Genomic DNA, 15,717 nt, shown 5'->3' with positions numbered 1-15,717 from the left:
TATATGCTTTATATACATATGTAAGTACATATATATGTATATATGTGTGTATATGTAATCTCTATATATACATATATATGTGTGTGTGTATATATATATATATATATATATATATATATATATATATATATGGTTGGTTGTGGGGCTTGAACTCAGAGCCTGAGCTCTTTTGCTCAAGGCTAGTGCACTACCACTTTGAGCCAGTGACACTTCCTAATTTCTATATTTTATAATGGTAGAATTTATATGTTTTTCACAAGTCATCTCAAATAAAGTATTACATTATAGGATAGAAAATATTTTATTCTGTAGCTTGAGCAACCTTAATCCAAAAATTTCAAAGTCCAAAGTTTTTTTTTGTATCCTATTTTTTTATTAGAGAATTTATTAGCATTGATTTTTACATCATATTACAAATGATGTGTTTAACAGACAAGTATTCAAGAAGGGAATCTCTATATATAATCACTGGCACTTAGATTTTAGAACATAATTGAAATTAGGCTGAGGGTTTGTATGTCAAAGTCCAAAGTTTTTTTAGTTTTCCTGGTTTCACAAGTAGAAAATTTCATACCTGACATCATGTGGCAGGCTTCAGTTAAAACAAACGTACACGGGCAATATTATATCTTGAGATTGTGGTATAAAAATATATTAAACATAAGTGAGGTTTATGTTTAGACTTGAGTGCCACCCCTGAGATATCCCACTATGTATATGCATATATTCTAAAAGATAATCTGAAATACTTTCCCTAAGCACTTTGAATGAGGAATACCTACTTTGTAGAAGGGAGATATTTTGGTACTCTTCTTTTGGTGTCATTTGGGGCTTACTTGAACTAAGGGCCTTGAGCTCTTGCTTGGGTTTTTTGCTCAAGGCTGGTACTCTACTATTCGAGTCATACTCCTAGCCCTGGAGGAAGGGGTGGAGGGAGGAAATTAAGATGGAAATATTTTATGTTGGAAGGAAATACAGTATTAAAATCAGTGAAATATTAAAATAGCTACTGTTCAATTTGTAGCATATCTTTTCAAGGGATTTTTTTTTAAATCCTTGAAGATGGATCCTCGACCTAGATGATTAATGTTAAAATGTATCTGTGTTAGTTACTTCTGTATTCTCTTCCTTATATTGAGAAATATAATGATAAATCTGATAGGAGGACTGAGTATGTTTAAAACTAACATTTCTTGAGTGTATTTTCATATGACTCTTTCAAGGGGACATCTAAGGAAGTTGGCCATTTATTCCAACTATATTCCTATCGTTAAATTACCTTTGTGGGTTTATTCTCAGAATTGCTTCAGGCTAGTTTTGGAATTATGAAGGTAAATTAGCCTTCATATTTTGCTTTATAAATCAATAACTTTTTCTTTTAAAAAATTAAGATACTGAGACCAGGAGTTTGGCCTAGTGGTAGAGTGCTTGACCTAGTGGTAGCATGCATGAAGACCCAGGTTCGATTTCTCAGTACCACATACATAGAAAAAAAAGCTAGAAGTGGTACTGTGGCTCAAATGGTAGAGCACTAGCCTTGAGGAAAGCCCAAGCACAGTGCCCTGAGTTCAAGCCCCAGGACTGGCAAAAAAAATTAAGATACTAACTTCGTCAATTCATTTCATGTAAGTATCTTATAACTTGAAGTCAGTAGCATTGTGTAACAGTCAAAATTCTGACTTGAAAGATCATAAAACTTCTTGCAAACTAAGAGGAAGAATACTGGAGAACTTTGTAAAATAATTAAGGAAAAAAACCCCCTTCCCCCAATCCCCTGCTCATTTAAGGTGCATTTTACCTGAAATCTAGTATCATGCGTTAGGTTTTCTTGCAGATGAAAGTTTCAGTGCTAAAACTAGAAGGAAGCGTTGTACCTTTATGGAAAGAAAGAAAACCATCTGGTACCAGAAAAATGCCAAAAAATGGGCTCTTTTCTCTATGAACAGAATGGAAGCTAAGAGTCTATGTTTGAAATATGATGTAAAATTACTCTTTTATAATTCTTGGCATCAAAGATTGGAGATTTGTTTTGGATGATATGTGAAGTTTTTTTTTTTTTCTTTCTTGTTTTGGTCCTGGGGCCTGAACATGGCTTGGGTGCTGTCTCTGAATTTCTTTTGCTCAAGGCTAGTACTCTACCCCTGAGACATAGCTCCATTTCCAGCTTTTTTAAGGTAGCTTAGTGGAGGTAAGAGTCTTATGGACTTTCTTGCCTGGGCTGGTTGTGAACTGTGATTCATAAATCTCAGCTTCCTGAGTAGCTAGTCTGACAGCTACCTCAGGATGACCTGAGCCACTGGTGTTGGCTGATATATGTAGTTTTAAAAAGACAACCTACTGGGGCCGAGAGTTTGGCCTAGTGGTAGAGTGCTTGCCTAGCATGCACAGTTTGGCCTAGTGGTAGAGTGCTTGCCTAGTAAGCACAAAGACCTGGGTTCGATTCCTTGGTACCATATACATAGGGAAAAAAAAAAGCCAGAAGTGGTGCTGAGGCTCAAGTGGTAGAAGTCTATCCTTGAGAAAGCCCATGGACAGTGCCCAGACACTGATCTCAAGCCCAGGACTGACAACTAAGAAAAAAAAAAGACAATCTATACTTTTTTTTTTGCTAGTCCTGGGACCTGAACTCAGGGTCTGAGCACTGTCCTTAAGTTTTCTCAAGGCTAGAGCTCTATCACTTGAGCCACAGAACCACTTCTGGCTTTTTCTATGTAGGTGGTACCAAGGAATCAAACCCCAGTCTTCGTGCATGCTAGGGAAGCACTCTACCACTAGGCCAAACTCCTGGCCCCCATCCTATACTTCTTTACAAGATGAGGTTGTTGTTTGTTGTTGGAGGGTATATCAATCAATTTTATTATGACTTACAGGAATTCTTTTAGTAAAGGCTTATTGTTTTGTCCTCCATGACCATTGAAGGGTTTTATTTTGTGTTGTAAATCAGTGTTTTAATCTTCTACTTGTAAAGATATATGGGGGCTGGGAGTTTGGCCTAGTGGTTAAAGTGCTTGCCTAGCATGCATGAAGACCCGGGTTCGATTCCTCGGTACCACATACATAGAAAAAAGCCGGAAGTGGTGCTGAGGCTCAAGTGGTAGAGCTCTAGCCTTGAGAAAGTCCAAGGACAGTGCTCAGGCCCTGAGCTCAAGCCCAGGACTGGCAAAAAAAAAATAATATATATATATATATATGTATGTAGGATTTTAGTATGGTCTTGTTATATAGCTTTTTCCTTTTCTTTTTTTTAAAGATGTATATCATTGACTCCTGGACCCAACTGTGACCGATTCAAACTCCACATACCATATGCTGGAGAGACATTAAAATGTAAGTAAATGATAACTGTTTTATTCAAAAGATTGAATACAGAGTTAGTTTCTGGACTTTGTGGTTTAGTTCTTACTTCTAGTTGTGTTATTTCCTGATATTGACCAATAGTTTACCATTTTTCTTTTTTTTTTCTTTGCCAGTCCTGGGCTTGAGTTCAAGCCCCTGAACAGGCACCAAAAAACCCAACATTGTTGAGGACCATTTTTTAGGTCGGATTGGCACTGTCTACCATTGCTGCTAACCCCCTTCTAGAAGCTCTGCCACCAAGAATCATTGCTACTAATGTCTTCCTGATTCTTTTCTGAACATAATGAACTTCCCTTCTCTTCCTTCCTCCCTTCCCTTATTTTCCTCCCTCCCTCCCTCCCTTTCCTCATTCCTTCATTCCTTTCCCTCCCTCTCCCCTTTCTCTTTCTGTCTTTCTTTTTTCTTTTTTGTGGGTCATGGGCTTGAACTCGGCCTGAGTGTTGTCCCTGAGCTCTTCAGCTCAAGGCTACCACCCTACCCTTGAGCCAAGCCCCACTTACATTTTCTAGAGGTTAATTGGAGATAAGAGTCCTTGGTCCTTTCCTGCCTGGATCCTCAGATCTCATCCTTTAGAGGATCTAGAGTAGCTAGAATTACAGGTGTGAGCCACCTCTCTGGCTCTTTGTTTATTTCTTTTTTTTTTTTTTTTGTAGGTCGAGGGCCTTAAAGTCTGGGCTTGGGAACTGTCCCTGAACTCAAGGCTTCTGCCTACCCCTTGAGTCACAGCACTATTTCCAGTTTTTGAGTGGTTAATTGGAGATAAGAGTGTCTCAGTCTTTAGTGTCTGGGCTGGCTTTGAATGCTATCTTCAGAACTCAGCCTCCTGAGTAGCTAAGATTATAGGCATGAGCCACCAGTCCCGCTTCTTATTCTCTCTCTCTTTTTCTCCCCCCCCCCCCCACAGCAGTTTTATCGCCTAGTCTTGTGTTTTAGAGAGAACCACTTAATGAAGTTTCAGTTCATTTCTTCTGGGGATAGTCTCCATTTCTCTTAGGTAATATGCATTGTCTCTGTTTCTTGACTTAACCAGTTTTAAACATTATTATCTTTTGATTTCCTGTAATGATACATGAACGCCTCAATCTATTTTTACTGTACCCCTTGTTTCTCTTCTTCCTTAGACTACTTACATCACCATCATTGGTTCCTTGTTTGTTACTCTGTAGCTTAAAAATCTTGCACATGCTAGACAAACACTTCACCACTATACTACATCTCCAGCTTCAAAAGTTTTAACACCCTTCCCCAGTACCCACAGAAGCATCACTTTAAACACTGCATAAAATGGTGAAATGAACAGCCTTCTTTTTTCCTTTTTTTTTCTGGTACTAAGGCTTGAACTCAGGGCCTCTTGTTCTCTCTTGGTGATTTGCTTTCTGCTAGTTCTCTACCATTTGAACCACACTTAATTAAGGATTGAGTCTTATAGATTTTTCTTCCTGGGTTGGTTTTCTAACTTTGATTTGTCAGATATCAGCTTCCTGAGAAGCAAAGATTACAAATGTGAACTACTGATGCCTGGCAAGTTTAAATTTTTAATTAGAATACATTAATTATACAAGGGGGGTTTTATCATGACATTTCCACACAAGTATACATTGTATCCCAGTCAGACTCACACTCTTTTGTTACTTTGTTCTGTTATACTTCTTAAAACAATTTCAACAGGTTTCTTGTTCTTTTTTCATAGCTACAAACAACCTATTTAATTTTTCATCCTCTTTCACCTTCTTGTCTAAAACTTCAGAGTAAGTGTCTGGTACATAGTTAATAGTTAACATTATTACTATTCAGTGCAGTCACTATAAAGTAATGATAAAAATATTATCTGGTCTTTCAAGGACAAAGGTGTATTTTGGCTCTATGCTTTAAAGGATGAAGAGATTAGCCTCTCCTTTTATTCCTTGTCATTCCTCTTCTTACTTTATAGCCTATTATTTTCCTTTTGTTTATTCAAGATTGATAACCTACTGTTTTTTTCTAAATTTGTAGTTGTCATCAGTGTTTCATTTATAAATTACTTGAATGATTGCTCTGTAGGTCTACCTTTGCGCAGTCAACACCATGAAATTTTCCTTTACTAGCATGTTGGCTTTTCCCTTGTTCTGTAGAATCTGCGTATTGTGGAATTTATGTATTACAGAATTATTTCTCAGTAAATGGCACATACTTACTTTGCTGGAACTTATTTTCAGATAACTTGCTTGGATTCTGTTTCTCTTCTTAGTTCTAGCTTTTTCTGTTTGCCTCTGATCATTAGGTATCTTATTTCCAGCTTCTTTTTGCTATGTTCCTCATAAATATTATCTTGCTCTTATTTTATTTTTTGCCAGACCTGAGGACTGAACTCAGGGCCTGGGCACTGCCCTTGGACACTTTTTATTCAGTGCTAGTGCTCTGCCATTTGAGCCACAGTACTACTTCTGGCTTTTTCTGTATATGTGGTACCAAGGAATCGAACCCAGGGCTTTATGCATGGTAGGCGAGCACTTTACTACTAGGCCATGCTCCCGGCCCCATTAATAACTTTTTGAAAAGATAAACAACTTAATGTATATTCCTACTTTTATTTTTGTAACTTTAGACCCATTATATTCAAGCTCAAAAATAGCAAAGTGGTAATTATCACAAGATAGGTCATTGAATTCAACTTTCTATAACCATTGTAACATTTATTTTTAGATGAATAAATACCATTCTTAACAAGCATTTTAATTAGTGTAGTTTACTAAAACAAACATATATAATTTCAACATTATGTAGTTTCATAGTTCTTGGAAGATATCTTGGAAAATAATTCTTGCCTTTTAAGAAATAGACTTAAGTCAATTGCCAGTGGCTCATATGTATAATCTGATCTATGGAGGAGGTTTTAAATCTGAGATCTGAAGCCAGTATAACCAGGAAAATGTGTTAGACTTTTATTTGCAACTAACCAGCAAAAAGCCAGGAGTTGAGGTATGCCTCAAGAGATAAGAGTGCAAAAAAAGCCAAGGGACAGGCTCCAGCCTCAGTGTCAGCACAAAAGAAAGAGGGCAGGGGAGGGGTTAGACAGAAACTTAATTTTATGAGTAAAATGAATAAGGATACATTTAAATTATACTCTATGATAAATAATAGGTACCTTTTCTTTCTCTGTTTTCTTCTTGGTAAGGGTCTAATGGCTAGCTCATTGCTTTGTAGTCTTAAATTGTTTATAGAAAAGTTTTATCTAAAGTTTCTGATTAAATCCACTAAAAACTAGTATATATACTATAATTTTGGTCATTACCAAGTTACAAAGCTTTTGGAATTTATGGTGATTTTATCTTATTTTTTTAATAATGTCAATCTCAATGAAGTAGAGATAGTGACCATTTTGTTAAATTGTATCTTTTGTTTCTAATACAATAGAGATAGCCAATTAAATATTTGTCAAAGGAATGGAATGAATGCATGAATTGATCATAGTGTTCATATTTTTACTGGTTATAAAGTTATAAAAATGTGGAGGCCTAGTATTTGTATCAGCCTTTTGATAGCAGAAATTCAGTCTTTAGGAGTTATTATGTAAGGAATTTGTATTAGAACATTGTTCTTAACAAGCAGGAAGGACACATATTACTTTGTAGATAGGGAGTTAGAACTAAACTGGTCTTCATATATTTTACTTTGCCCTCTGAAAGTAGATTTTGAAAATGGCATGTAACTAAAATCCATATTTCAGAATACTTCATATATCAGCAAATAGTACTATAAATCTGTTTCATCATCTGTAGCTAAAGGGAACATTGTGTAGTGATAAAAAGAATGAAAGTCAAAGGAGAGGTCGTATTTTGACATCTGAATTCATGAATTGATTATTATAGAATTAGCCACATTCAGAATGAAATAATTGAAATTAAAAATGTCAGAAGATGACAGTACATTAGGAATGACCTTATTGTTTCTTCAGCTCTTTTATTGTGAGGACACCGCTGTTGGCTCATAACCACTGCCGAGTTGTGTAAGATGCTATTGAAAACTGTTCAAGGATAGCAGTCTTAAGTAGAAGCCTTGAACTTAACAATTGTAGAAGATACAGCTCATGCTTAAACAGTGGTAGGAGTGAGGATCTTCAAGGATTAATAGTCATTTGATTAAAGCGCATATTAATGTCTAATGCAACACTACTGTAAGTACTTAGCAATGACAGCAAAATTCACAGAGAAAGAGATGTGAGTTTCATTCATTATAAACTTATAATTGTCAAAAGGAATACTCTAATTATGCTTCAGAGATCATAAGTGAGGCAGTTTTGCTCATATTTTATTTCCAGTCTTTAGCTTAGTTCCTGGCATTTCAAGAAGCTTAATAAGATTTATCAATGTTCTTTCTTTGCACCTAGCAGTGATGAGGTTTGATGAGGAAGTCAAAGACCTTTATTCACTGAGTGGCTCATACCTATAATCCTAGACCTAAGGATTGTGGTTTGAAGCCAGCCTGGGCAGAAAAGCCCCCATGAGACTCCCCCATGAGACTCTCATCCCCAATTAACCACTCAAAAGCTAGAAGTGGAGATATGGCTCAAATCGTTAGAGCACTAGCCTTGAGCAAAAGAGGTCGGAGTTCAAGTCCCATGACTGACCAAAAAATAGACCATTATTCTGCAAATTCTTTGAATAATATTTCATGCAGCTATGAAGAGAGATTATTGAAATATTGTGATAGTGCGCAAGTCTGTGGCTAGGAAATCAGTTGGCAAATGTTGTTTTTCAAATTTGAAATTATCTTTTGTTTAAATTTATATATTTTATACTATTTTAATCAAGGACCATTTGGTTTCTAAGTGCCCATTGGAACTAACATAAACTAAAAAACGTATTTACTTGTTTTTATAAAGAATCAAGATAATTTCATCATGTCTCAGGGTAGGAGGGATAGCCAAGCCTCACAGAGATTGAAAGCAGGAACTGGAAGGCTGGTAGACACACTACAAAGTAGCCACTTGGCATCTGTATTTTTTTTTGTCATTTGGCTCACTTTATTATTCTTTTCCCAGATTTTTGTTTCTCTTTACATTGGGTAAAAATGATTTCCAGGGCTCATTCCCCAGCAACAGGGGTGTTTCAATGCTAGACTAGTAAAGAAGGCAAGAAGTCTAAATTTGGGGTGAGAGCTTAGGTGGAGCAACCAGTTGTGATACAGTTTTGTGGCTAGGAGTTTTAGTCTGTATCATCAGCCTGATTATTCAGTGTCAGTTGACACAGGTTAGTGTGGGTTGCAGTACCCAAGAGGTCCCTGTTACTCTGTCTCATCATTTCTTTCTAAAAACTTCCAGAATCATCCCCCCCCCCCTTTTTAAAACAGTACATCAGAGCCAGGAGTTTGGCCTAGTGGTAGTGGCCTAGTGGCTTAGCATGCACGAAGACCCAGGTTCTATTCCCTGGTTGGATTCCTCGACACCACATACATAGAAAAAAGCTGGAAATGGTGCTGTGGCTCAAGGGTGGAGCTCTAGCCTTAAGAAAAGTCCAAGGACAGTGCTTAGGTCCTGTATTCAAGCCCCACAACTGGCCAAAAAAAAAAAAATTAAAAAAAGTACAGCAATACTGTTTATCATCTGAGAGAAATGATGAATATTTATCAGAATAATTTGCAACAGTGAAGAAGTCATGCCAAAAATTATCTTTAAAGGTTTTTGAAGTCGAAATACTTTCTGTCACATGAAGAAGTTAAAAAAATTAGATTATAATTTGGATAATACATTCCCTCCCATGTTCTCACAGGCAGTGTAAAATTGCTTTTTATTTCTAAGGAATCTATTTCTAAATTTAAATAGATGATTTTGGGCAGTGATTAAAACAAAATGAAACTAATCTTAGAATGGCTATTTAAATAGAATACACTAATAAAACAGCGAATAAACACATGAAAAGATTTTTACAGACAAGTTGATAATCGTGTTCCATAACTTATTTTTCACTCAGTTTACCCAAACTTCAATTTCATTTTAGTACATATTATATCCTTGCATGGTTTAGCAACTGCACGTGTGCACATGCCTCTGTGCTTTCATATTATGCTTCTGAGATCTATTACATATTAGTGTATTCTAGATAACCAGTGTAGTAAGCTCAGAATGTTCTTTTTTTTTTTTTTTTTTGCCAGTCCTGGAGCTTGAACTCAGGGCCTGGGCACTGTCCTTGGACACTTTTTGCTCAAGGCTAGTGCTCTACCACTTAAGCCACAGCACCACTTCCGGCTTTTTCTGAGTATGTGGCACTGAGGAATTGAAAGCAGAGCTTCATGCATTCTAGCCAAGCATTCTTCCCATAGGCTATGCTCCCAGCTGATAATGTTCCTTTTGTGTTGTTCATTACTCTCTACAAACTTGCTCTTATGGCACAGTATAATAACATTGTGGGCTTGACATGCTGGCTGGATGTCACACAAGTGGTAATCAAGTTGATGGCATCTGAAAGAGCCAGATGTGGTATAGAGAAGTTTGTGTATCAGCTGAAAAAGATACCAATATTCTGTTGATTTAATCTCATCTGTAAGATTTTCATACTTCGTTTTCTTTTTTGCTGTTACACCTTACTTGCTTAACTTTGACCTACAGGTCCAGAAATATCTATTTGTAGTTGCTGGGGTAGCAATATTATTTCATGAAAAAAATTTCTGTGCTGTTTAAAATGATTTAACTTGTTTGTAAAATGTTAATGGTGTCATTGTTCTTCTTTACTCCTTGCAGCTTTCCTTTCAGTATTTCTCTGAACTGCATTGTTTAGCCTGACATTCAAGGCCAGTCACAGCCTGACATTTCATCTCCACACACTACCCCAGTTGGAGCTCAGCTAATAGCGCATGTCAAATGTCTTCAGAACTGCTTTACTCATTGTATTGTTCTCCTAGCACTAACCTGCTCGTCTCTGCTTTCTTTCATAGTGTTTGGGCTTTCAGAGGACAAATGAAGCAAATAATAGCATAGCCTGTCTTGTGATATATATATATGTGGTTTGTTTGCACTCACAACTCAGTACTGCATGGATGCGCTTTTTGCTGTTCAGTATGTTTGTTCATGTGACCAGCTCTTCTGTCGTTAAGATCCCTTGTAAGGACAGTAGTAGGTAACTTTTTATTATTACTTGCAACAGTTGAGCTAATTGGAAAAAAAAAAAAAACCCAAACCAACAACCCTGAACTCTTGCGTCCAGGATTAATATTTGCATCATGCTGAGAAGCATTGCAATTCTCCTTGGTGGCATAGTATATTTTTATCTTCTTAAAAAAGATTCATTTACTTAAAGATTATTATTATCTAGCATTCAAGATATTTTTAGAGGCTAATTAGGGAGGTAGGTCACCTTTGGTTTAGTGAATGTTCTGAAAAATTGCTCATTGAAAGGCAAGTAAAAAGTGCTAATTTTGTGATTTAAACACTTTTCTCTCCCAGTTTTTTTTTCAGGATTCCTTTGTCTTGGTGTTTCAGAATATTGTATTTTTCTTAGTGTATTTTTCTTAGAGTATTAGAAATGCCTTAAGAATAGCAGTTATTTAAGTTTTTGAAATCAGTTTAGTTACAACTAGTAGTACATAAATATAATCTGACCATGATGTTGATTAGTTTATTACCAAGTGGTTGAAAGATATAATTGCAAACTGACTTGATTGAGTTATAGAAAGTCAGATTATTATACATTATTTCATTTAACACAATATCCCATTCATTTTTTCCATATAATTTTTATTGTAATTAATAGAAGGGTTACATTACATTCACCAGATAGAAGGTGCATTACTTCACATACATTGATACGCTTTCTCATGTCTTGGTCCCCAAGACATGAGACCAAGGCAGATTGTTCTAAGAGATAAGCTACTCTTCTAGCACCGAGGATTATTTTTGAGATAGAGTTTTACTTCTGTCTGTACAGTCAGTGATCCTCCTGTTTTAGGTTTGCTGTTGTAGCTGAGAGGACAAGCATGTGCCGCAACATACATCTATTGAGACAGAGTCTGGTGCGATGGAATCTAGTGAACTTTGTCACACAGGGTGGCCTGGAAGCACAATCCTATCAATCTCAGCTGCCTGTATAGTTAGGATGACAGATGCATACCATCATGCTGGGCATAGTGGTTGAGATGAGGTCTCTTGAACTTTTCTTCCTTTACTGTCCTGGAACCTCAACCCTTTTATTTTCAGCCTTATCAGGATAGTCAGGATTACAGGTGTGAGCCACTAGCACCTGATTCAAAATTGTACCCATTGTAAGTATAAGGTAGCATGAATCTGGGGAATTGTAAATACCTATAAACAAACCTTAGTCTGATTACAGAATATTTCCTTCCCCCCCAAGTCAGTTCCTTCCACCACTGTCCTTTTCACACCTGAGCTTGATCTTTTTTCTGAAATTATGAATTTTTTTTTTGCCAGTTCTGGGGCTTTGAACTTTGGTCCTGGGTATTGTCCTTGAGCTTTCTCAAGGCTAGTGCTCTACCACTTGAGCCACAGCACCACTTCCAGGCTTTTCTGTGTCTGTGGTAATCAAGGAATGGAACCCATGGCTTTGTGCATGCTAGGCAAGCACTTCTACCACTAGAACACACTCTCAGATTCCATATTCTTTCTTGTAACAGTGTTTTGTTTACTTTTGATTTTTGAGACAGGGTCTTTCAGTGTAGCCCAGACTAGCTTTGAACTTGCAATACTCCTGCATCAGCCTCCTGAGTGCTAGAATTACTATTGTTCATTACTTTAGTCACTATCACTTGGCTTTATTTTTGCATAGAATAACATTATATGTCTATACTATAGCTTTTTTATTTCCAGTTTTTGGGTATTATAAAGAAGATTGCCATTGCAACCTTTTTTTTTTTTCTTTGCCAGTCCTGGGGCTTGAACTCATGGCCTGAGCACTGTCCTTGGGCTTTCTCAAGGCTAGAGCTCTATCATTTGAGCCACTTTTGGCTTTTTCCATGTATGTGGTACTGAGGAATAGAGCCTGAGTCTTCATGCATACTAGGTAAGCACTCTACCACTGGGCCAAACTCCTGGCGTCTATAGGTACCTTTTGTGAGGCTATGTTTTTATTTTACTTGGGCAAATACCTACTAACAATATCACTGTATTGTAAGCTAAGTATATGTTTGACTTCATTAAATATATAGTACATTATTTTGAAGAATAATTGTACCATTTTACACTCCTGCCAGCAATTTATTCATGTTCTGGCTTTGTTGATTGTGTTTGAGCTAATTTTGATTATGCATTATTTAAGCATTCATGTATAGATCTCTTTCTGAGCTGTCTATTGTATTCCCTTGATTTCTGTCCTTAAGCAAATACATCAAATAAGGTCATGTAAATCCAACTTCTTTTGCAAAGCTGTTTTGGCTGTTCTAGGTAAATAACCTAGAAATGCAAATAGAATTTCCATAGACATTTTAGGTCATCTTGTTAAATGTTATATGTGATTTTAGCATTTTATGGAATCTGCAGATCAACTTGTAGAGAATTAAGTATTTTAATAACATGGAGTTTCCCAGTTCAACATGCCCTCCTCTTAATCTGAAATGTTGATGCTTGTATTAGGGATGCTCAAATGATAAACATTAATACAGATGTTTCAGTATATGAAAAATTGGGAAGTTTGAAATACTCTGGTCCCAAGCATTTGGATAAGGAATACCTAACCTGTATAGTATTTTTTTTTTAAACCTAACTCCCCTTAATGCCCCCTTCCATTCCATTCTGTATGTTATTATACATTTTATTTCTTTGTATGTTACAAATTTACTTCAGTGAAATGTTCAAATCTTTGGCCCATTTTAGAAAAAAACCTTTTTTTTCTTAATATGTTTTGAAAATTCTTCATGTGCTTGAATACATCTTTATAAGAAGTATGGCTTGGAGCTGGGTGCTAGTGGCTCATGCTGGTAATCCTAGGTATGCCGGAGGCTGCGTTCTGAGGATTGTGGTTCAAAACCAGCCTAGACAGGAAAGGAAAAATCTATTAGATTCTTATCTCCAATTACCCCCCCCCCAAAAAAAAGCTGCAAATGGATACATGACTTAAGTGATAGAGTGATGGCCTTGAGTGAGTTGGAGCCCTAGGATGGGCAAACACAAGATAATCTATGCAAATACTTCTCCCTGTTTTTTTTTTTTTTTTAATTCTCTTAACAATTCTTTGCCTAACCTAACATCACAATAATCTTTGTATTGTGTGTTGTTGGAAATAGTTTGTATCTTTTTATTTAATACTTACATCTCTGATGCATGATTCATGTTAAGTTTTTGTTTAGGACTTCACAAAGTGTGGCTATTCAAAAGTTTCAAAACCATATATTGAAAAAAATCCTTTATTTTCCAGATTATCTTTGTACCTTTGTCAAAAGTTTATTATCTAAACTATGTGTGACTTTATAGTATGTTCTGTTGGTTTGTTTGTTGGTTTGTACATCTAACTTTATAGTGATTACTGTAGAAAGTAAGTCTCGGAGTAAGGTAGTATAAATTTTGTTTTCCAAAGTGGTGTCAGACATTCAGTGTTCTTTGCATTTCCTTATAAAATGTGGAACCAGTTTTCATTTATTACTTTTCCAATCTTCTGTACTTAATGGATAGGTCATATTTTGTTTATGTCTTCATTGCTAAATATTTTATGTGTTTTCATGCTATGGTAAATCATATTTTTTTAAAGTTTTGATTTAATTGTTTATTAATGATACATAGAAAATGGTAAAACTTTATTTTTTAAATTAAAAAACAGCTTGGATCCTGGTACTATATTAAATAAATCAGATTTTGTATCGCTGTGACCAAAATACCTAAGAATTTAAAGGGAAAAATTACTTACTATGGCTCACAGTTTCCAAGTGTTAATCCTACATTGTGGGGAGAACATGGGAGTGGTAGTGCTGTTCACATCATGGTGGCCAGGAAGCAATGAAAAGCCAGGACATTGGCAGTGATCTGCTTTCTCTAACTTTCCTATACCCCTGTTAATAACATTGTTCTATTATAAATCTGTCAATGGATTAATCTACTTATTAGGTCAGAGCCCTCCTATTCGATTTCTTTATTATTATTATTATTATTTTATTTTTGGAGAGTCCTGGGCTTGAGCTCAGGGCCTGAGCACTATTCTTGGACTTTCTCAAGGCTAGAGCTCTACCACCAGAGCTTCAGCTTTTTTCTATGTATGTGGTACCGAGGAATCAAACTGGATCTTTCGTGCATGCTAGGCAAGCATTCTACCACTAGGCCAAACTCCTAGCCCTCCTATTCTATTTCTAGAAACACTACCACATTCACATCCAGGTGTGCTTTACTAATCCAGGTACTTCTAAATCCAGTCAAATTGACTATCAAAATTAACTTTATACTCATGCATGAGTTATTATTGTTTATAGATTTCCTTACATTTTTCTACACAATTATGTTCTATATGAATGATAGTTTTAGTTCTTCGTGTCTACATTAAATTCTTTTATTGCTTTAGGGAAGTTACTGTAGTCTCCTCTATATTATTGTGTAAACGTTTTTTTTTTTTTTTTTTTTCCAGTCCTGGTCTTGAGCTCAGGGCCTGAGCACTGTCCTTGGACTTTCTCAAGGCTAGAGCTCTACCACTTGAGCCTCAGCACCACTTCTGGCTTTTTTCTATGCATATGGTGCCGAGGAATCGAACCCAGGTCTTCATGCATGCTAGGCAAGCACTTTAACCACTAGGCCAAACTCCCGGCCCCAGTTTTTTTTTTTTTTTTGCCAGTCCTGGGCTTGAGCTCAGGGCCTGAGCATTGTCCTTGGACTTTCTCAAGGTTAGAGCTCTACCACTTGAGCCTCAGCACCACTTCGGCTTTTTTCTATGTATGTGGTACCAAGGAATCGAACCTGGGCCTTCGTGCATGCTAGGCAAGCACTTTAACCACTAGGCTAAACTCCCGGCCTTGTGTAAAAGTTTTTAGACAATTGTTTCAAATTTTAGAGGAAATGAATTCTTTCACAGAAAGTATAATATTGGCTAGATATTTTCAGGGCTGCTTTGTATGAAGCTAAGTTTTCTTTGGTTGCTAGTCAGAATTTTTTCCCACTTTACCTGTTTTACTGCTTGAGCCACAACTCTAGCCCTTTTGTTTAGATTTCACTTTTTGAAGCAAAATCTCACTCCAACTTTAGTAGGCCTGGTTTGGTCTGAAAGTTGGGATCCTCTTGCCTCTTCCTACTAAATAGCTGAGATTGTAAGTATATGCCACCACATAACCCTAAGAGAGGCTTTTTGTGATATTGAGTTAAAAATTTTTTAAATCAGGAATGGATGTTAGATTTGGTCAAAACTTTTCTTCAGCTATTCTATCTATCTGTCTGTCTGTCTGTCTGTCTGTCTATCTATCTCA

At 36.4% G+C, this 15,717-nt stretch overlaps 1 protein-coding gene across 3 annotated transcripts in view; it reads left to right on the top strand.

The window, feature by feature from the left end:
• Window positions 1-15,717, top strand: part of Babam2 (BRISC and BRCA1 A complex member 2) — a 393,826-nt gene that overhangs the window by 36,940 nt on the left and 341,169 nt on the right. For all 3 annotated transcript variants that reach the window (XM_090337241.1, XM_090337243.1, XM_090337240.1), the window contains exon 3: window positions 3,251-3,327. In XM_090337241.1, the coding sequence (XP_090193367.1) occupies window positions 3,251-3,327 (77 nt within the window). The remainder of the gene's footprint in view (window positions 1-3,250; window positions 3,328-15,717) is intronic.

The sequence above is a fragment of the Megascapheus bottae genome, chromosome 7 (genome assembly GCF_031878675.1).
Source record: "Megascapheus bottae isolate mThoBot1 chromosome 7, mThoBot2.hap1, whole genome shotgun sequence".
Lineage (NCBI taxonomy): Eukaryota > Metazoa > Chordata > Mammalia > Rodentia > Geomyidae > Megascapheus > Megascapheus bottae.
The sequence above is the reverse complement of the archived record's forward strand: the minus strand, read 5'-3'. Positions and strand labels throughout refer to the sequence as shown.